This window comes from Rhinolophus sinicus, chromosome 2 (assembly GCF_057876585.1).
Source record: "Rhinolophus sinicus isolate RSI-liver-muscle chromosome 2, RSI-T2T, whole genome shotgun sequence".
Lineage (NCBI taxonomy): Eukaryota > Metazoa > Chordata > Mammalia > Chiroptera > Rhinolophidae > Rhinolophus > Rhinolophus sinicus.
This window is the reverse complement of record NC_142502.1, coordinates 100,692,407-100,714,122: the sequence shown is the minus strand read 5'-3', so window position 1 is coordinate 100,714,122 and position 21,716 is coordinate 100,692,407. Positions and strand designations below refer to the sequence as shown.

The window sequence follows — 21,716 nt, the reverse complement described above, 5'->3', positions numbered from 1 at the left end:
TTTTGATTTGCATTTCCCTGATGATTAGTGATGTTGAGCATCTTTTCATATGTCTGTTGGCCATTTGTATGTCCTCTTTGAGGGGAGAAATGTCTCTTCAGGTCCTGTGCCCATTTTTAAATTGGATTTTTTTTTTTTTTTTTTTTGGTGTTAAGTGTATGTATTTTGGATACTTATTATCCCCTTATTGGATGTATCACTTGCGAATATCTTCTCTGATTCAGTAGGTTGTCCTTTCATTTTGTTGATGGTGTCCTTTGCTATGCAAACCCTTTTTAGTTTCATGTAATTTGTTTGGAGATTTTTTGTTGCCCTTGTCCGAGGAGGCATAGCCAAGAAGATTTTGCTAAGAGCCATGTCAAAGAATTTACATGTCAAAAGAGTTTACTGCCCATGTTTTCTTCTAGGACTTTTATGGTTTCAAGTCTTACATTTAAGTCTTTAATCCACTGGGCGGTTTTTTTTTTGTTGTTGTTGTTGTTTTTGGTATATGCTGTAAGAAAGTGGTCAAATTTCTTTTTTTTTTTCCATGTAGCTGTCCAGTTTTCCCAACACCCCTTACGGAAGAGACTGTCTTTACCCCACTGTGTATATATATCCTTGCCTGCTGGGTTATAGGTTAATTAACCATATAAGCTAGGATTTATTTCTGGGCTCTGTGTTCTATTCCATTGATCTATAATTTGGTTTTTGCCTATACCACACTGTTTTGTTTATTGTAACTTTGTAGTACAGTTTGAAATCTGGGTATAAATTTTAATGAAATAGATTTATTTAAACTCCCCGATTTTCACAGATATCAGTGTCTTTAATGTTTGCTAAAACCATGTTTAAAGTTATTGACCACAGTTTTTCAGTTATTCACTTCCTTACAAGTTGTTTGAGATAGATCACTTTACAAATCTGTAAATGTTATTTATCCTCACTAGAAATTTTATTCGAAGCCACGAGAATCCGTTTATGTAATATTAGGAGAGTTGCCATCATTTTAATGCTATTTGTGATCTTCCTAAAATTCCAAGGCTTTTATTGCATTGATTTCTACATGATTTTCAAAGGCCCTTTTTCAGTGGCAGTTGCCTCTTGTAATTGTGAGATCACACTCCAGAAATAAGTCTGAAATCTGCATTTAAAACTATATTTTAGTCCCTTTTAAAATTTGTTTGGTGTCAAAACCTTGACAAAGCCTCCAACGCTTGTGTTATCTGATGTCTTCCCGGCTTCAGTGTTTTTGCCCAGTGAGGAGAACTTGACTGTCTCTCCCCTTTCACAGACTCTTATTGGACAGATGCCCCTAGGAGTTGGATCCCACTGACTGCAGTCTTCCCTTTGAAATTCCATTTGCCATTCTCCTGGGCATGACGACACACCTGGATTTTTTACTTCCCGGTTTTTGGGCAGGCTTGCCCCTTCCCCATCCTTCCCCTCCTCTCCCTTTCTTCCTCCTTCCCTCTGTCCCTCCCCTGTTGGTATTTAGTATAAAATTGTTGTGCTTACCTCAAAGTAAGGATTTAATTGTAAATCAATTCCTTCTTTTTGAAGGATAATTTTGGTGCATATATGGTAAGACAGCTGCAGCCATTGTATACATTGTGTCTCAGAGTTAGTGTCATTGAGTTTCTCTTATGTGGAAAAATTATTTGGCATTTTTATTTAGTTCACTGTGTTTTCTTTTCTCCTGCTTTAATTTATATTTTCCTTTTTACTAGTTTATTGATGGCCATGCCTCATCTTGTTTTAATTGTTAGATAGTGCTGGACTAAGCGTTTAGTAATGTGTACAGGGCCACAGGTAATTGACTTGTTTTACGTCTATATATCTTTAGTTCATGGATTTAAAACACAGAAAAACGAGAGAGGCTTATGCTACTATGTCCGTGTTGTCTTTGAATTTGAGTATAAAATGTGAAAACACTGCTCATTATAAATCCCCAACTGTAATTTAATATGTTACACTGAAATTAGTTTTTAAAGTAGCACGTCCTGTATTGCTACATTGTAGAAACTAATCACTTTACCTTTTCCTTGTAATATTTCCTTAAAAAGAAAACTTTGCAGACATCATCTGAATGATTTAGAGTGATGTGTAACAGCTTGGACAGGCTGGTGGATGCACTGTTGAAAACCTCCTTTGTCATTGCCAGCTAGAATGTCATCTGTTTGAACTGGCCTTTTTCTTGTTTGCCTGGGGTGAGCAAAGAGTGATGATTTAGTAGAGCTGTTTGTTGCTTCCTAGCAGTTGTAGGAAGCTAGACTTTCTGGCTCTCCGTGTATGAGGCGGCACGCAGAGTGTTAGGAGTCCTTAACTATCTAGTTTTACCTCTAAGGCAACTGGAGTGATTTTTAGAGAGGAGGAGGTTTTGCCTTCTCTTTCTTCACTGGCCTCTCCTCCTCCCTCCCGACCAATGTTTCCTCTCTTCCCTGTTTGTCTCCTCCCCTCCTTCCTCTGGATTATTAAAGGAGATTGAATTAGGAAATGTGGCTAGTTGGTTTTCACTGTTTGGTTCTCTTCATTAAGAAGGAAGTCCCTTTGTAATCTATACTTTTTTTAGCTTTATGATCCATTCCTAACCTAGAGAAATTTGGGACCCCAAGACTGGAGGGGCTTGGCTTAGGCATGCACAGTACTGACTGTTACTTGTCCTTTTGATGCTTCTTTGTTTTTCTTGTGCCTCAGTTTCTTCCTCTGTTGGACAAAAAGAATTGTTGAGGAACACTGATAGTGACAGAATTTTTTATTGGCGCTTTTATATTAAAGTATTGTTGGGAAGACGTGGCCTGGGTGTGTTTTCCTGGTGAGAGATCATAGTATTGTATGGATGTCAGGAAAGTATTATAAATGAAACGTCTCTAGAATTCTTAGAAATTAGGAATGCTGTTTTAATTCCCCAAGGTGAATTAGCTGGATGGTTAATTCTTTATTTAAAAATTAATATCCTTCAAAACTGGAAAATTTGTTATTTTGGAAGAAAATATATGATTAAAGCAATCATTTCTCCCATCAAGCAAAGATTTAAAAGTGATAATACTCAATGTTGGTGAACGTGTGTTGAAACAAGTGCTTTCATATGCTTTTAATGAGAGAGTAAGTTAGTAGAACTTATCTGGGAAGTAATTTGGCAATATTTGTCAAAATCAAACTTTTTAATCTAGTAATTCTCTCTTCTCAGAATCAGTTTTAAAGAAAGTTATTTAAATATGACCAAAGATTTATGTCTGGAAAATGCTCATCATAGCAATATTTATAGTAGAAAAAAATCTGGGAAAAAGATTGAACATCCAGTAGTAAGAGACTGACTAAATTATAGTATTAGTATATAATGGACTATTATAGAGCAACAGAAATGTTTTTGAAGAATATTTAATGACATGAGAAATACTAAATGTAAATATGTATAAACTAAAAAAAGAAATTTACATATTTTTATTATACATTTCTTTGTGATACATGTCATATATATGAAAAAAATGTAAGGTGTCTGTCATAAAGCATAATAAAATGCTCATCTGTGAACATACAACAAAATTTTACCAACACTGTTAAATATAATAAATTCTTAATTTATGCATGAAACAGAATTATTTCAGAATATTGACAATTCTTATTTTGGGGATAGGATTATCAGTGATCATTGGTTTTTGCTTAAATGCTTCTGTTCTTTTTCTAAATTCTGTGTAAGGGGCATGCATTTTCAAAACCAGAAGATATCGTTAAACATTATTTATTAAAAGAAGAAAAAAACTTAAGCTGGTTTCTTTCCAGCTCCATCTCATTGGAAAGAAACTTCTTAAAATGCCTGCCACCTGTCTGATTGACAAATCATGGCCAGGTACACAGGGTGGCATTACTTGCTAGTGCTAAGTAATACAGTGTGACAGAGCTCGAGAGATGACAGGCTGACAGCTACAGAAGTTCTGGATGTCCTGTCTTCTAGATGGTGGTTGAATGACCTTTAAATCTACTTAGATTTTTCATGGTTTAGCCTTCAAGAGAGGATTCATTTATTCATTTAACAAATGAATAACTGGGTGCCTAGTAAATATCAAACAAGAGTGACCGAGAGGGTCTTTGCTCTTATGACACTTACCTTCTGGTGGCGAAAGATAGTCCACAAGTACACAGGTGGGGGGTGAGCTATGAAAGATTGATGTGTGGGAAAGAAAACAGGAAGAGGGTGGTCAGGTGAAGCCTTCTGGGGAGGTTTGAATCAGGACCTAGTGACAGGAAAGCACCAGTCTTACAGAGATTTTAGGGCAGAGGGAACAGCATTGGCAATAGCTTCTACGGCACATTCTAGAACAGAAGTAAAAAGGTCATTGTAGTTGGAATATGGTAATTGAGAAAAGCAAAATGGAAATTATTGGATGGGGTTAAGCAAGAAAATAGCATGATCTACCTTGTTTTTAAAGGTTACTCTGGCTGCTATGAGTAAAACCATTGTAAAGGGTCAGGAGTGGGAATGGGGAGACCAGTAAAAAGTCATTTACAGCAGCCCAGGTGAGAGTTAATGGTGGCCAGAGTAGAAGCATTGACAAAGGAGAGAAGCAGATCAATTTGAGGTCTGTTTGGAAATAGAGCTAATGGCTCTTGCTGAGTGTTGTATATGAGAGACTTCTGGAAAGATGGGAGTCAAAGTTGATTCCTGGGATTTTGACTTGAGCGATTGGGAAGAAGGTGTCGCCATTTACAAAGGTGGACAAAAATGGGTCAGACACATTTGAGGGGAATATCGAAAGTTCTGCTTTGAAATTGAGGCTGAGTTTCATGTTGAGATGTTGAATAGGCAGTTAGATATATGAGTTTGGAGCAAGGTGAAGAGGTTTGGGGTGAGGGTGAATATTTGTGAGTCTTTAGTCTATAGATAATAGTATTTAAAGCCGCGGGACTGCATGAGGTAACAAAGCGAGAAGTGGAGTAAATGAGGACGGAGTCCTGGGGCCTCCAGATAGAGGTCTCCATCGTGGAGGAGTTGGCAAACGTGGCTACAAGGGAGTCGTTAGGTGGGAGGAAAACTGGAGGATAGTGGCACATTGGATCTAGGATCTGAGTGACAAGAAAGCAGGAGTAGAGAGAGTTTCAAGAAGGATGGATCTGGTCAAATGCTGCTGAGAAGAGGGAGTAAGTTGAGATCAGAGCCATAACTCTGCATTAGTTTTCTGAGGCTGCTGTAAAAAATTACCACAAATTTGATGGCTTAAAACAATAGAAATGTATTCTCTTGAAGTTCTGGAAGCTAGAAGTCCAAAATCTGGCAGGGCTGACTTCCCTCCGGAGGGTCCTAGGGGAGCATGCATTCCTTGCCCCTTCTGGCTTCCAGTAGCTGCCTCAGCATTCCTAGGTTTGGGGCCATTTTTCTCCAGTCTTCACACTCCCTTTTCTGTGTGTCTCTCTCACTCCCTTTTCCCTTTCAAAAAAACAACAAAAAAAAAAAACATTTGTAATGTCACTTAGTGCCCACCTGGATAATATAGGGTGAACTCCAAACCCTTAATTAATCTGCAAAGACCTTTTTTCCAAGTAAGGTAAATTCCAGGGATTAGGCTTTGATATCTTTGAGTGCTCATTATTCAGCCTACTAAGCCTTGGTTTTAGAAACATGGTAGCCATTCAAGATCTCAAGAAGAACAGTTTCTTTGGAGCAGTGGGAACACAGGAGAATCATGTTTAGCTTTCATGTTTGCTGCCCGGTAGAGAACTGCTGTCTGTCCAGGGACTGTGCGTGTTGGTCACACGGCTTTCCTTGGGCAGTTAGTGCTGTATGCCATGGCTAGCTTTACGTTTTACATGTTGAACATGAGAAAGGGACAGAGGTCTCAAAACCTCTGCTGGTTTTTTCAAGTTCACTGTCGTTGACCTATGTGATCCACATTGGCATTACCAGGGGCCATTATTTTATAGCCGAAATCTGGTTTATTCAGATTTCAGACATCTCTGTTTTGATTAATTATAAAGCTGTATTGTTTCATTTATAACTCGTATGATAACCATGTTGCTGAAAAATTCCTAAGCAGAGAGTGGAATGGATGTCACTCAGGTAATATATAGGTATAGCGGGTATTTTAAATACATAAAACTATCTGAAGAGAGATAAGGGGATGCAGAGAAAAATGCTATTTTTTTCCTTAACCAGTTTTGTGAAATACAGATTGTCAACGAGAAAACATCCAGTCTGAGAGAAAGCTTATGAGTTTATTTGAGCCTAACTGACGACAGTTGCCGGGAAGCAATATCTCAACGGATTGAGAAAATGCTCCACAAAATGCCAGTTTGCAGTTTATTTTATACATAGAATCAAAGGAGGAAGGTTACATGAAATCCATTCGTGGTAGATTAAGGGGGTGGGAGAAAGCAAAGCGGGGAAATCTCTGGGACTGGATAAAAATAAATTAGAGACACAGGTACTTCTTTTACATAGGTGGGTGCAGGACAGTTAATGGTTCACACAGAGATGTTAATCATGGGACAAAAATAATGAGGGATTCTGTAGTTTCCTGCTCTGGTGTGGAATAAGGGATTACTGATATTCCAAGGATGTTATTTTAGGTGGAAAAAGACAATAGACAGGCTCACTAAGGTAAAGATTGCTCTTACCAAAGAAGCTTCAGGCTAAAGATGTGGCTTCCCGCCATGGCCCACCTTAGTTAGGAATTTTTATGTTCATGCCATCCTGTGTGGCTATTTTCAGTCTCCTGAGCTTGTCAGATTAAACCTGTGGCCCCTTTTCCATCCACAAGATGTTAAAACTAGCACACTTGGTGCTGAGCTGCCCTCACTGGTTCTCTGCAGGCGGTCCATGATTCTTGCCGGGCAGCAGGGAGCAGCAGAGGTGATAATCAAGTTACCTGTGGCTCTAATGGCCCTGCTGGACGAGAGAGAGCAACCACATCTGCAAGAGGCCTGCTTTCCTGGGGGTGGGCGTGGGGTGGGGGTGGTTCTAGTCTCAGAGGAATTCCTTTATCCCCAGATCGTCTGTGAGTTGGAACTGAAATGACTGGCAGCCTTGGATTGCTCCCCACTCTGTGTATATGTGCTTGGAGGGGAGCACAGGGGTTGGGCTTCCTCCGGATGAAAGGCTTTCCTTTCTCAGGGAGCTGACTTGATTACCACAGATGAAGTCTTTAGTTGTGGGACCGTTCTCCCAAACTACCATAGTGTCTGTGCCGGAGGCTGACGCCCTGCTTTGACATAGTGAAAAGAACACAGGCATGGGGGCGGCTGCTTAGCTCAGTTGGTTAGAGCGCCGTGCTCTTAACAACAAGGTTGCCGGTTCGATCCCCGCATGGGCCACTGTGAGCTGCACCCTCCACAACTAGGTTGAAACAACTACTTGACTCGGAGCTGATGGGTCCTGGAAAAACACACTAAATAAATAAAAGTTAAAAAAACATCACACAGGCTTTATAGGTAGGCAGACCAGGTTCATCCATTTTCTTGTTCTGTAGCTTTTGGCAAGTTATATTCCCTGTTGAAGCCTCTGTTTTCTCATTTCGTAACACAGGTTGAAAGCATCTGGTATTATGCTTACCACATAATAAACCTGTATAAAATGTTAGATTCCACTATTAATATATCTCTTCATTCATTCATTTTTATGCATTTATTGAAACTCAAATTTACTTACTGTCGTCGGTATCTTCATTTTAAACAGAATCCCAAAGAAAGATTCACCTGTTAACATAGCATCTTTTTTGGGAAAGAGAAATAATGACCATCCCCTCACTCCCAAATTTTGTGACCCTATGACAGTTACTAACCGTTAGATCTTGGGTTCTACTACTAGCACCCCCCGTCTGTCCCCACCCCCGCCCCTGTTCAAGCCATTGTTTCTCAGTCTAGTTGTGGGGGACACAGCTCCCCAGCCCAGGCTGGTATTATGAGCCTTGCCCCGGCCCCCCCTCCCCCCCAAGCTGAGGCAGTCGGGCGCCGGTCAGCCCCTCACAGAAAGTTGGCTAGTTTTTTTGTTACCGTAGAGTGGGCCTTTCTCGGTGCGATGTGCAGGTTCTTGGCGTCTCGAGCAAAGAATTGAACAAGATACCGAGGTAGAGTAGTGAAAAAGCAGTTCATTAGAAGAAAAAGTACACTTCAAAGAGATAGAAGCGGGTGCAAGCTGAAAGCAGTGTCTCAAGGGCCATTATTAGAAGAGAAAGTACACTCCGAAGGGATTGGAGGGGGCCTGAGCAGAAGACTGGGCTCAAAAGGCTCAAAGGCGCTGACTGGTGGGGACTTGGAGTTTTTATCCCTTGTTTTCTCTAGAATGGGCTGTTCCTTGCTGGGCATGGGACCACTCGATTGACACCTGTGATTGACAAGAAGCTGTTACCTCATCTTTTCAGACTGTGCATGTTCCTTCCCAGAATTCAGTCTGTTATAATGATATTAATGAGCTTCCGGGCATATGCATGATATTATAATGATGGTATAATGAGGCCCATGTGAAATGAAGGTCATTGTAGCCTTTACCTTGCAGGTGTGAGTGACTGGTTTAATCTAGTTGGGTATTTTGTACCCATTTGTTTCCTCATAGGCGTACATAATTATAGTGAAAAGGGGAAGTTTTGGGCAGAGAGGGGAGGTCTTTTGGGCGGTTGCATTCTGAGGATTGTGCTGGATGTGTAGGAATGCAGAAACCCAGTGTCTGTCTCTAACTGCCTGCCTTGTTTTCCCACTGAGAGGCATGAGCCCCATAAAATCTCTATGGGAAGTTGAGGGACAGGAGGTCTTTTCTTCTGTATCTGCCTCCTGCTGAGCAGGGGCGTAGAGCTGTCCCTACCTATTGGGGATTCACGGAACTCTCGCCCTATCTGATCTCAGAGGAGAGGAAGGGGTCTCAAGATCCGCCTGGAAGACCGTTGGCTTCTTTGGTTGTGACTGGCAATCTTGCTGGGGTAGCCTCTGTATCCCCAAGGCCCCTGAATGAGGAAGAAAATAGATTTTAATTAATAAATTTCTTAAAGAGCAGAGCTCGAAGCTATTCATGCGAGGTGGCTATGTGATGGAAAATCCATCAGCTCTATAGGGCCTGTGGCCACCTAACTGGTTATTCAGGTGACGTTACTTGTCCAGGCGCTGGGCCCAGAATGGGGTGGGAAGAACATCAGACTTCAATGATTACAGTCAAGTATAAATCACAAGTCTTAGGGTAATTATCTAAAGCAGGGGGTAGGAGCTGAAAAAACTGGGAAAAAGGAAACTTTAAGGAGAAGGAAACTTAAAATTTCTGTAGGAAAGAAAACTTAAAAGTTTTTCAGTGGGGTGTTGGGGGGCTATTCGTTGGCCCGTGTCAGTTCCATGTGTAGGAGCAGCTCTGGGCAAAGACGGAGGTATAGGGAGGGGAGTTGCTGAGGATTGAGGCTGTAAATCGGCCGGCTTATCCAACACGAGTATTCTGGGAGGAAGTAGGAATGCGTTCTCGTGGGAGAGAATCACGAAAGGAAACGGCAATGAGAAGAACCTAACAAGCAAGTTATTATTCGTTCCCGCCATGTTGTGTGTGGGCTGCTGGGTGGTGCTGGGTGCCCTGCTGTGTTGTGAACAGAGGATGGCAGAATGGCCTTTGGACTTAGCGCATTACCCAGGTCACACATTAGGCTGGTGCAAAAGTCACTGCGGGTTTGGCAGTTATTTTTAACCTTTTAAACCGCAGTGACTTTTGCACCAACCTAATATTTCTTCTGCAGTTCTCCAACTGTGTTATGTGGGGCAGGCGGCTCACCTGTCAGATAGGGATGAGATGTGTGCACATCCTTGATTTCCTAGGACCTCTCAATTCAAGACCTCTGGGAGGAGGTGGTTCAGGAACTTTTCCTCACTAGATTATTAATTGTTTGTACCAATTGTGTGTTTCCTGGTTGTAGAAATGTTAATGTGATGTTTTTAAAAGTGCATTTTAGAAGCAAAGCAATATGGTAATAGCCATCTCAGGGATGTTGGGAAGATTATTAAGATAATGTATGTTAAGTGCCCATCCAAGTTATTCAGTGAATTGTAGCTATTATTAACAGATGAAAGGACATGAAAAATAATTTGATTGGGAACCTCTGAAGAAAGAATTTTAAATAACAAGGTCATAGTGTGACCAGGATCTGAAAATAGGACTAGAATGAAGGGAAAGAAGACGAGATAAAAGTTCAAGCAATGTTACGGAGATAAATGAGCATGTACAAGTATATGAAGAGAAAGTTTTACTTCTTTACAGAGTTTTCGTTGTTTGTAGCAATAACTTCGTGGTACATGTTCCCTGTGAACAGTGGGAATGTGGGAATCACGTGGGATAAATGGAAGAAGTGTCATCTTCTTAAGCTGCTAATCACAAAAAATAATGCATTGGATAACTCACAGATAACAAAATGTCATGTTTTATTTTTGTTTCGTTTGTTTTTGTTTTGTTGTGGGGGAGGGGTGGCTGGTTAGGGACTTATCGTTAGTTTATTAGTTCAGTTGCCTGTCCAGGAAATTCTTTGCCTGTGTTTCAAACATCTTTATGTTTTGATTAGAGTGATACTGAATTTTTAGCTCTTCTTTCTTTTTTTTCTTTTTTTTTGCCCCAGGTCCAGCAAGACTATGAACCTCTGTTCCAAATGCTTTGCTGGTAAGTGCAGAAAAAGGATTTTTAATTTACTTTTATTTTTCTTCTTTTGGTTGTTTTAAATACTGTCTAAATCATTTGGCCCTCCTTTGGGTTTATGCATGGGGTTTTGTTTCTTTGCTTGTGAGTGAAAGCAGTGTCTCCTCACCAAGACGCTTCCTATATTTGCCAGGACTGTTGAAACAGTCTCCTTCAGTGAAATGAAATCTGACGTGTACTTGCACCAGACAAACTTTCCTCAGTGTACAGTGCAATTGTAAAACTCGTATTGTAGTAGAGTAATACTGGTCATGTCTGATCTTGACTTGAATGATTAATGATGAATGTTGCTTTACCAATGAGAAAACAAGAGAAAGAATATTTTCATGTTGGAGTCAGGAAGAAAATCATGCTGAGTTAGCCTTTCCTAATCCAATCCCTCATAGAAATCACCTTGGGAAAGTCATTTAATCTCTTTGGCCTTGGAGTTATCATGTAACGTGAAGGGTGTGGGCTTGAAGTTAGTCAGGGGCCCTTTCCAGCCTTCTAATGCCGGTTGGTTGACTCCTTGAATTATATGACTCCTTCATGAAGTTGAAGCCTTCATGGTGGTTGGTTTTGTTTTTTAAGAACTTTATATTTGAATGATCTTATGTAAAGTAGTTTTTATTAATTGAGATATGTTTAACATTCCTTCTTTATTGCTTCATTTTTGTCAAAGATAAAGCCAGACACTAGTTAAAATTGTAAGGACAGATTTTACTCAGTAATGTACTGCTACGGTAGGGAAGTGAGTCCAATGTGAACTGAACTGAACTTCGTGCAGAGGAACTGGGCGTTTTAAAGGGAGGTTGAGGGAGAAGGCAAGGGTTGCCATCTTGGCTCAGTAGAGTCAGGGAAGTGAAAAATGACGAAGGGTTGGCCACTTTAAATGGTGATCAGGCCGCCGTGTCTCTTAGCTGACAACGCTGCAAGTTAGGATTCTATCCTTCTGCAGAGACTGAGGCCCTGTGCTTCCTGCCCATCACATTTGAAAGGAATGGCTTTCATATCCTTGAGAAAAATGCTCCTGAGTTGTAGGAGATACAGATACATCTCCAAGGGACAGAGGAAGGATTCACAGTTGTAAACTCTTTTTAGTAAAATGCTCTAAGATAGGTGCTCAGGGCCAACAGTCAGGTGTTGGCTATAACAAACCTAAATTCTTTCGGCAGTTTCGTGCTTTCCTAGGCAGGCACTTGAAGACGGGCTAGTGTCAACCTAGGGAACGAGCCTTGAGATGTTAGAAACTGTTAGTGATTGTTTAAATCTGAATGTTCAGGGAGAGGAGGAGATGAAATCGTTTGTATCAAGAGTCTAGTTTTTATAGGCCAAGGTTGAGGCCTCGTTGAGACGAGGGCTCAGAGGACCTGGCTAGAGTTTGGTCAAGTGGAGAATTGGTCAGTTTTCATCTTCTGTTCATTGTGCTGTTTGGGCAGGGAAATAATCATAGTGTAAGCTTTCTAGACCTTTACATTTCTGTGTAACCTAGGGGCTAGGTGGGCAGGGCTGGGATAGCTGGCAGTTTGTATCTGTTAAAAGTTTAGAATTTGTTGAATACTTTAGGTCTTTAAAAGGAAAAAATATCAGTAAGGTTGGTTTTTATCCATCTTTTAGCAGTATCTCTGCCATGTTGAATGTATTCTGCTTTTCTTACTCTGCATATCTCCAATTACAGGTATGAAGAAATGCTTCTTCACTGATGAGAGTTTAACTTCATAGTAAAGAGGAAAGTAGCAGTGAGACAAAATGTACATGAGATTGTATGAGTGTCTCCATGTAAAGTTAGCTCCCCTTTGTAATTCAGTGAAGTGTGGCTTTGGGGGAAGGCCAGGTACCTTTGAGTAAGGTGGCTCACATCCTGAAAGAACTCTCAGGTCCCTAACTAAATACAGAGTTTAAAAAATTACCAATGAAGACAGTTCAGCCATGGTCTTTGCGTTTCTTTGAACTTGTTGTAGTTTTATTTTCTGTGGTTATTTATTGTCTTTCTGGTGATCTCTGTCCATTTACTCTATACACAGCTTTGCCATTTTTGCTTTTAAAAATATAAAGATGATATTTTCAGGTGTGTAAAGAAAAGACTGTTTCCTTCTTTCCTCTTTATCTTGCACCCCCACACTCCTGATTTCCCCAACGTCATTGGAACGGAATGAGCAGTAGCATCCTGCTTGCCGAAGCAAACTCTGATGTTCTTTTTGAAGTTCAAAAGAAAAAAGAGCATTGAACTTTAAAGATATATTTGTGGATTTTGTTCCCGTGTGAAGATAGAGGATAAAAACACGTTATTGCAGCTGAGGTATGAACTGTGTAGGAACGTGCAGGTTATTTTGGCTAAAGCCACTGTCATTTTAAATACTCCTTTAGAGATTTTTTCCAAGATTCCTTTTCAAGAATAAACCTATGTGGTGAAAAAGTGAGTGTGTTATATAACTTGTTTACATAAAATTGAATGAAATGAGTAAAAACATGTTTAAAGTCTTGTTTAGAGAGTAGATACTAGGTTAGGAGCTGTGGACGCTAAAGTTAACTCTGATAACAGTTTACCTCTGAGGAAATCTTCTGCCAAATGGTGAGCACACCCCCAATAACTATCATCGCTTAAACAGTTTTCCTTTTTTTTTTTTTTTTTTAAATAAAAGATTCCTGGCTGTATGAAGGGAAGGAAATGAGTATATGGAAATGAGAGTTACTAAAAAAACATTTGAAATATTAATTGCCGATAAATTATATACCAAATAATAGTGTGTCTCGATACTGTCAGAAAGAGAAATGTTTGTGTCAGCCGTTTGCGTGTATGCGGAAGAGTGTCCAGCTTGGATGAATTTGCTATCCTAAAGGCTTGCAGCAAGGCTAAAATTTCTTCTTCGAAATGGGAGGGTGTTGTTTTTAGTTTTATTTTTTGACAACCCTCATCTTGAACCCTGGTTTGGCTTGGCTGAAATTTAAGACCATTTGGAGTCTTTCCCACAAATGTGTAATATGTTTCTTTCTTAGCCTTAAAGGGCATTTGACCTGAAGACCCTTATCATCCAGGTTTTGTAATGCCATGCTCACTAGGACTTTTAAAGGAAGTTTTCGGGGGAAGCACCAAGAAATGATGGACTAGTGTAATGATTTGAGGTACAGTAGATTTAAAATGCTCTTCTGGATTCTCTTTGAGGTTATTATTTCATCTTAAACAAAAGAAAACAGGCATTATTTACTTTTACCATGCCATATTGTTTTCCATTCCTGTGTTTGCTGTTTTTCTGCCTTCCCCAGCAAACCCCCTTTCATGTGTATTTTCCTTCCTCAAATCACAAGTCTGTACATTTGTTTGGAAATTTGGGTATCTCTCTCTTAAGAATAAGACTATTCTGTGAGCAAAAGCCAGAAACACCTGCAGTGTTTGGTAAGGATTCTCCTCATCTGAGTCGATGTATTAGTCTTCCCAGTCAAGAGTATTATTTTTATACTGTGTTTCCCCGAAAATAAGACCTAGCCAGACAGTCAGCTCTAATGCGTCTTTTGGAGCAAAAATTAATATAAGATCTGGTATTATATTATGCCCAGTCTTATAGTAAAATAAGACCGGGTCTTATATTATTTTTTGCTCCAAAAGATGCATTAGAGCTGATTTTCTGGTTTGGTTTTATTTTTAGGGAAACACGGTATTATTGTTAAAGAAAGGATTTGCTTAACAGATATACAGTTTATTTGAAGTTATAGAAAGAATGTCTAAACTATTGAAAACGATGGCATTTAAACACCCTTGAACATAAGTTATCAATTGATCTTGCCACAGATCTTTCCGATTTTTAAAGCTAATTGAGGATCTTTTTATTTTGGTCTAGTTTTGGTTTTTCTATCCCTTTGATAATATTCTACCTGTCATAGTATCCTTTTCTTGCATTAAATGTTTTTATATTGTTTGTATGACTTTACTAAGAGAATCTGTAAATGTCTATAATAGAAAGCAACAAAATTTCATAACATGGTACTTACGGTGAATAAGCATTTATTGGTTGAAACAGTACTTTCTAATGCAGGTTTTCAAACTGTGGATGTTGTGATTCATTAGTGGGTAGAGAAATCAATTTAATGGGTCATGATCAACATTTAAAAAAATTTGTGTAGAATAGAAAATAATCAGAATGCATTGCAAATATTAAGGGTAAGTATTGTTTTGTGAAACCTTTGAGTTACTTATATAAATGAAAAGAATGTGTAACAAGTTGTGATATAAATACATATTACTGTGGGATATGGTTTAAAAAGTTTGAAAACCACTGAATTACAGAAATTCATTGGAAAGTCATTGAGTTATTTGGGATCTCGTTTTCTTTGCAAAATAGGGCATATTTTCTTTTGATCTTTAGGCAACTGATTTCTTGTGAGCTTTGTTCTAAGCTCTTTACTTGTTTGGATTACATGATTTTCTGTGTGAAAGCATGAACTAAACATGCTTGCTTACTGCGGTGTTAAAATACACACGGAAAGTCAGGCATAGCGTCTGAAAGGTAGTCCTCCCTCTTACAAAGGTAGAAATGTCTTGCCTATGGTATTGCTTCCTGTTTGTGTGCCAACTCACTTTATGACTTTGTGAGTTTTAGATTCTAACTGGTCTTTGATATTTAGGAACATTTAGTATCTAATTCACAGTGGCCTCCTCCTGTACTACCATATGGAAGCCCAGCTCTCATTATTAAAACAGTGCTTTTCACAGAATGGTTTTGCTAAATAAAAGTATGGATGACAGAAACACCGAATAGGATGATTACAAGTGGGGAAGACAGACATTTTTAAGGAGCTGACTGAAGTAGCTTCTTCAGCGATATGGCATTATCCCCAGCACTTAGAAGTGCTTGCTGGCGGGGACAGAGCAGTGTGGCGACGAGGAAGGAGTCATCATCTATGGAGCACTTGATTCTTTACAAGGGGGTGGTTGAAGGTATGTCCCAAAGGATGGGAGATTCTGGAGTGGGGCTGATGACAGATGCTGTTCAGCAGAGAAACTTAATGTGCTCAGTGTAAAGAGAACCTGTTGGTCCTGTGGACTTGAGACATCGGTATGTATTTAATTTTTAATAAATTTCAGTAATTTGTTTAAAAAACTAACACTAACGTGTCTATTTAAACTATGACAAAGGTACGTCATTGAGAAATCAAAGTAAGCAATTTGTTTTAAACTGTAGACATGATTTGAACAGGTTGTTCCATGTAAGACTATCTTTTAAGAAACTTGCTATTCCCTAATTCACATAAAAAGGATTTATAAGGGAGAGATGATTATTCACAGTGCAAAAAGCTTTATTTTTTCACCTTTTACAGAATAGTTTCTTTAAAAAGGAATACTTTCAATGTTATGTTGATTTACAGAAAGGGGACAAGACTAGAACTAAAGTGTAAGGGGGTTTCTTATCAGTTGAAGATTAATTAAAAATGCAGCTAAAGCATCTATAAAATTATAAGTTAATGGTGAAGTTATTTAATCTGAAAATTAGTTTCAATGTAACTTTTTAAATATATATATATATTTCTTAGTGGGAAGATAGTTAAGCAAGTTTATCTTTGTTTCATGATTACCTGTGTGTTATACCTCATTATTGGTGAAGAAATACTGCCATAAATAAAGAAAATGATACATGTCAAATAGGAAACATTCTAATATAAATCTATGGCTAATCTGTTTCAGGCACCTTTATTCAAATGAATAATCTTGGATGCTGGGTTCTGATATTTAACTTTGGAGAAAATATTGTTATAATTAATATATTTCTGTTACTAGCCTTTGTCAGCTGGGAGGAAACTATTCTGTATAGTAATTTCACTTTCATTTTTATTATTTCATGATATCGTCTTATAGTTATTGTTTCAATTTCAAAATGGACTTCGGGAGGCTATAAGGGATTGAAATCGCCAGTAGTAATGCAGGAGTTCAGTTTCCCCATTGCTGCATACTTTGTATCCAATCTGAAAATTATCAAGCTTGTTTATTGCTGTCAAATTTTCTACCTAAATCCATAATGTTAATTGAATAATAGAGTTCCATAATTTATGCTTTTAGCATGCCATTAAGTGTGGGATTCTCCCCCCCCTTTTAAAATAACATAAGGACATTAATTAAATAACTGATCGAGAAGACTACAAAGTATCCTCTAATTAGACTACACATGATTTATGTGTATATAGTTACACGGAATAAAGCTGGAAGAAGGTACATGAAAATTTTAATTTTGGTAGTCTCAGAGTGGGAGTGTTTTGGGGGGATTTTAATTAAATTTGATTTTGTTTGCTTATATGTTCAGACTTTTATTATGAATGTAATTGTAAAAATTATAAAAATTTAAAAAGTAAAGTGCATTGTGCTTATGTCTGAGAGACTTCAGAAGTTACTAGTTTTTTTCTGGAATGAACAAAATCGAGTTGGCTGTAGCTTGCTGCGTAGGGATGTTGACATGTAAGGTAAGTAATGCAGCAGTGCCGTGTACAGGGTGGAGTGATAGGTGAACCAAAATGCAAACATTGCTCTTCGAGGTGACTTGCGTTTCATGGTGATTTCCACAACAGAGTAACAAATTCCCATTTCATAGCAAGTAAATTAAAACATTTTCTTATGAACCCGCAGTTCTTACTGCTTGAATTTGCATTCTAATCTCTTTTCTGCTTTTATTCCCTGTTAGAAGTTAAGAGTAGAAGTGACCTTATTCCAGTAACTTTAGAAAGGGAAGAATTGTAGGTTACAGCTAAATTTTGAGGTTCTGCCTTAAGAGGAACAGACTGAATCTGAAAATTTTAAGTACTTCTTGTTATTATGCAGGTTTCCTTTTAGAAATTGTGGGAACTCTCTACCCATCAGGAAAATAGTATAAAAATACCCGCTCCAATTAGTTATTTTATAGCATGGTCAGCTTGTGCAGGATATCAGTATGCTTGTTACACCTTGATATTTCAAATCGCCTTTTCCCAAAAGAAAGGCAACTCACTGTTGCTCTTAAAATGAATCATTTGAATGGGGTAGTTCTGTCTTTGTAATCCTGTTGACTCGATTACTGATTTCTTAAGCTGAAAGTCCAAGAAAGATTTCTTAAGTATAACATACATTGGTTATGTAGTTATTAAAAAGAGACAGTTCATCTTATGGAATTCTTTCAACTGTTATGTATCCATTGCAAGTTACCTGTCTGCTGTGGGTTATAGAGAATAATATTGTAAATATCCACAAGCCAACCCAGAATTAACAAATACTAACATTTTGTCCTGTTTTTCCCCCCACTTTGTAACATGTTTTAAAAGGGAACTGAAATCTCATAGTTTTTCTTTTACCCCGCTCATCTTCTTTCCACCTCAGAGACAACCACTATCCTTCTTATCCTTGTATTTATACTTTTTATTATGAATGGGCATTTATATAAACAATATACGATTCTGTTTTAAAAATTTGTGAGTGGTATGTTGCACTAGTCATTCTACAACTTGCATTATTTTTTAATAATGCTTTTAGAAACCGATCACATTGACACATGTTGCTCTAGTTCATTTTAACTGTTATAATATTCTATTATAATTAATGCCCTGATTTGCCTGGGACAGTCTCAATGTATTTTTTTTGTATCAGTGAAATTAATAGCAGCCTTTTGTACTCCTCAGTGTGTCCCAGTTTGGTCGATGAACTATTATTGGTCACCCTCATTATAATACTATGCCCCAATTTATCTAGTCCTTTGTTGATGGACACAGAAGTTCTTTTCAACTACTGTTTTTATACCACAATTGCAACTTCATGTTTCTCCCCCTCTCTTTTTAAATTAACATTCAGTATGAATATGTGAAGACTGTTTTTGTATTAGAAACTCTCTTTGTGGAGTCCCTTACTTGTTCTCAGATGAAAGCAAGACAAGGGCAAGCAGGTCCTTAACTGATTAGCAGAGCTGAACTGTGGCAGCCTTTCTGACCTCTAAGTCTGTAGCAATTTGCTGTCTTACTAATAAGCATTTTAAATTGTGTGGCTAATTGTTATGCTAGTTAAGATAAATGAAGCAGTGTGTTGAAGATGATGTTGTTATGGAAATTATGTCAAAAATAATTGTTGCATTTCTAATGGGAAACAAAATGCTCAGTGTTGTAAGTAGCAGAAAGATAGCTTCTTTCCGGTGTTAAGTAGAAAAATTGTGACCACGTGTCAGTATTTTAGGTGAAATGGAAGAAATGTAATAGTCATTGGTATTTTAAGATAGTCTGATTTTGTCATTTGGCTTTCTTTTGCCCACATGTTGGTTTAAAGCTGTGATTTCTGTAATGGTGCACAGGATTATCAATTGAGGCATAGAGAGAAAATGTTAGAATTTCTATTTATTTTTCTATCCGTTACATATTGTTAATTTTTATAATGTACGTAATTTTGTTGCCATAACAAATTACCACAAACTTGGTGGCTTATGCACCAGATATTTATTCTCTCACAGTTCTCGAGGCCAGAAGTCTGAAATTAAGGTGTCAGCTAGCAGGGCTGGTTTCTTCTGGGGGTTCTGAGAGAAGCCCTTCCAAGCCTCTCCTTGGCGTTCCTTGGCCTGGAGACACATTCCTCCAGTCTCTACCTTTATCTTCACATGGCTCTCTCACCTCTTTTACTCGCTCTCTTTCCTAAAGACAAGTGGCACTGGATTTAGGACCCACCCTTATGTAGAATGATCTTATCTCAAAATCCTCAATTAAGTTTGCAAAGGTCCTTTTTTTTAGGGGTGGGAGGGAGCGTGAGGATGGGTTGCTGCATTCAGTCCACTGTGGGAATATATGATTATTTTTTTAAATAAATAGAAATGTAAGAGGTATGTGCTCAAATTTTATACTAATGTTGTATCTCTAGCAAAGAAGCTTGGAGACTCCCTAGTTCTGAGGTCTGCTTGGGTTAGATGTGATTGGCCCTTTTGCATGTAATAAGGTAACCAACCCTCTATGATATGAAATGTGATATGTGTTGATATTTCCTATGTTTCATGTTCTCAGCAGACTAATGCGAACTAAATTGGAACAATCACACTTAGGTTTATGGGTTTCCTTTTAATCTTGGCAGGAATATGGATACCTGTCAGATAAACTCAGGAAAGCACCATGAGACTTTTTATGTGCTTTAGTGGTCTTGATTTCACCAGGATACAGAAACATAGAGTTAATTCTGGATCTGGCTGTTTCCTTTGTGCTTGAATTTAGAGGGTTATGCTAAGGTTGCTTTTTGACACTTTTCCTGGTAGCCTCCTTGCACTTAATTCTTAGTCCACAGTGAAAATTGTGGGTAAAATGATAGGGCATTACTTTCAGGCCAGTAGTGTATAACTAAAATGTGATCTTTAACATACAGAATTTTATGCCAGTTAAAAGCCCAACTGCTCAGATGGTTCTTAGTGTGTAAAGAACTGACTATATGTTAACAATCGTAACTCTTACCAAAGGTTTGTTTTAAATTTCTTAATTTACATTTAGACTAAATATTGGGTATAGAAAAGAAAAAAATACCTTAACCTATGACTTCTGGTTTGGAGAAAAATAACAAGGATACATAATCTTAAAAGTGGAATGCCAAAAAATGGATACTTAAAATAGGAAGTGGAACAAGAATTACGTTTGTGAAATAAGATGGAGGAAGAACACGGACAGTTATATCTATGTTTTTAAAAAGGCGATGAAATCCTGAGATGAAATAATTGCGATGATTACTAAGAATTTTGCAGTGCTTTTATATTACAAAGCCATTTTGCACAATATTACCTCATTTGATCCTTACAACTTGGGTGATTTTGTATCTCCATGTTACAGATAAGGAAACTGTGGCTTAAATGGGTTAAATAATGTTCCCAAGATTAAATAAATTTTAAGGCAAAGAACAGCTTGACCTTAGTTGTTTAGACTCCAATTCTAAGTTTCTCCCACGGCTTGATATTATTAGGAGTGAGGTAGTAGGTTTAGACCCATCTAAACTGTACTGTGAAAACCCTGTGAGGAAGCTGCAGTAGTATTGTTTTGCATTTGTGTGTAGGTTAGGGGTGTACACTTTTCCAGTTCTCTTTTCTGTGAGTGCAGTTGCAGTTTGCCTTTGGATATCCAGGGAAAATCAGGGAAGCTGTACTCAGTGCTTCAGTGCATAGCTAATTTGGGAAAGGTTTGCATATGTGGTGGGGGGAGCGTTTCTGTCTAATGCATTTTCTATTTTGGTGGTGAGATCTTCATTTCTTAACATTCTTCTTGTTCATATAACTTTTAGCTCATTAACCTTGCTCTCTGCACTGCATACTGAAGTACCGTTTCTAATTTAGTCTCCTATGTTTAGCTTCTCAGAAGACTTAAAAAAGTGAAGGCGTAATTTAATTGCAGGGCTGTTTACACATTGTCAGTGTGAAGGTAAAGATGAGTTTCATATTTAGACAGTGCAATCTGCAGGTTTCATTTGTTAAACCTTTTTGTTGGTATTCCCACTCTCTCATACATGTGTGCATAATAGTGTTGAAAAAAATTCTCTCGTTTTGTTGTATCCATATTTAGCAATTTGGTTGAGTTATGGGAGAGCACCGAATCCTAACTGCTAGACCACCAGGGAGCGTCTGGTTGAGTTATGGAAAAGCCTATCCTGTCTGCCTTGTGTATTTGCTCATTTGGAAACCTTGTATAGTTTATAGAGACACTAGTGATTTGTTCCCCAGCTTCCCTGTGGATTTTGTACCATATTACAATCTAATTCCACCTCCCTGTCCCACACTCCTGCACCGTTAATTTGTACATTTCGATGCAGTTTGTTTCATCGGGTGTTTTTGTAATCCAAACTGAATGTAACGAGCTATGTGCTTTAGGGACCTGGCTTTGCCATGCCAATTAGAACAAAGCAGTTACTGAGAAAGAGTATGTTTTAAATAAAACATGGCACCTCTGAGTGGGACTGACACTCATTTGGGAGTAAAAGAGATGGTTTTAACTATTTGACTCACAAAGAAGAGCCATTACTAAAGATCAGCAGTTTTTCGGGGAAAGAAAGGTAAAGGTTTACCTCCGTAAAATACAGTTTTGTAAATTTTCTCATGGATTACATACATTTAGAAGTTTGTCATTTCATATCCACTTACTTTTTTCTTTGTGATTGAGA

At 38.3% G+C, this 21,716-nt stretch overlaps 1 protein-coding gene across 3 annotated transcripts in view; it reads left to right on the top strand.

Moving 5' to 3' along the window:
- ZFAND3 (zinc finger AN1-type containing 3) overlaps window positions 1-21,716 on the top strand; it is a 297,507-nt gene that overhangs the window by 88,618 nt on the left and 187,173 nt on the right. For all 3 annotated transcript variants that reach the window (XM_074332881.2, XM_074332882.2, XM_074332883.2), the window contains exon 2: window positions 10,548-10,588. In XM_074332881.2, coding sequence (XP_074188982.1) covers window positions 10,548-10,588 — 41 coding nt within the window. The remainder of the gene's footprint in view (window positions 1-10,547; window positions 10,589-21,716) is intronic.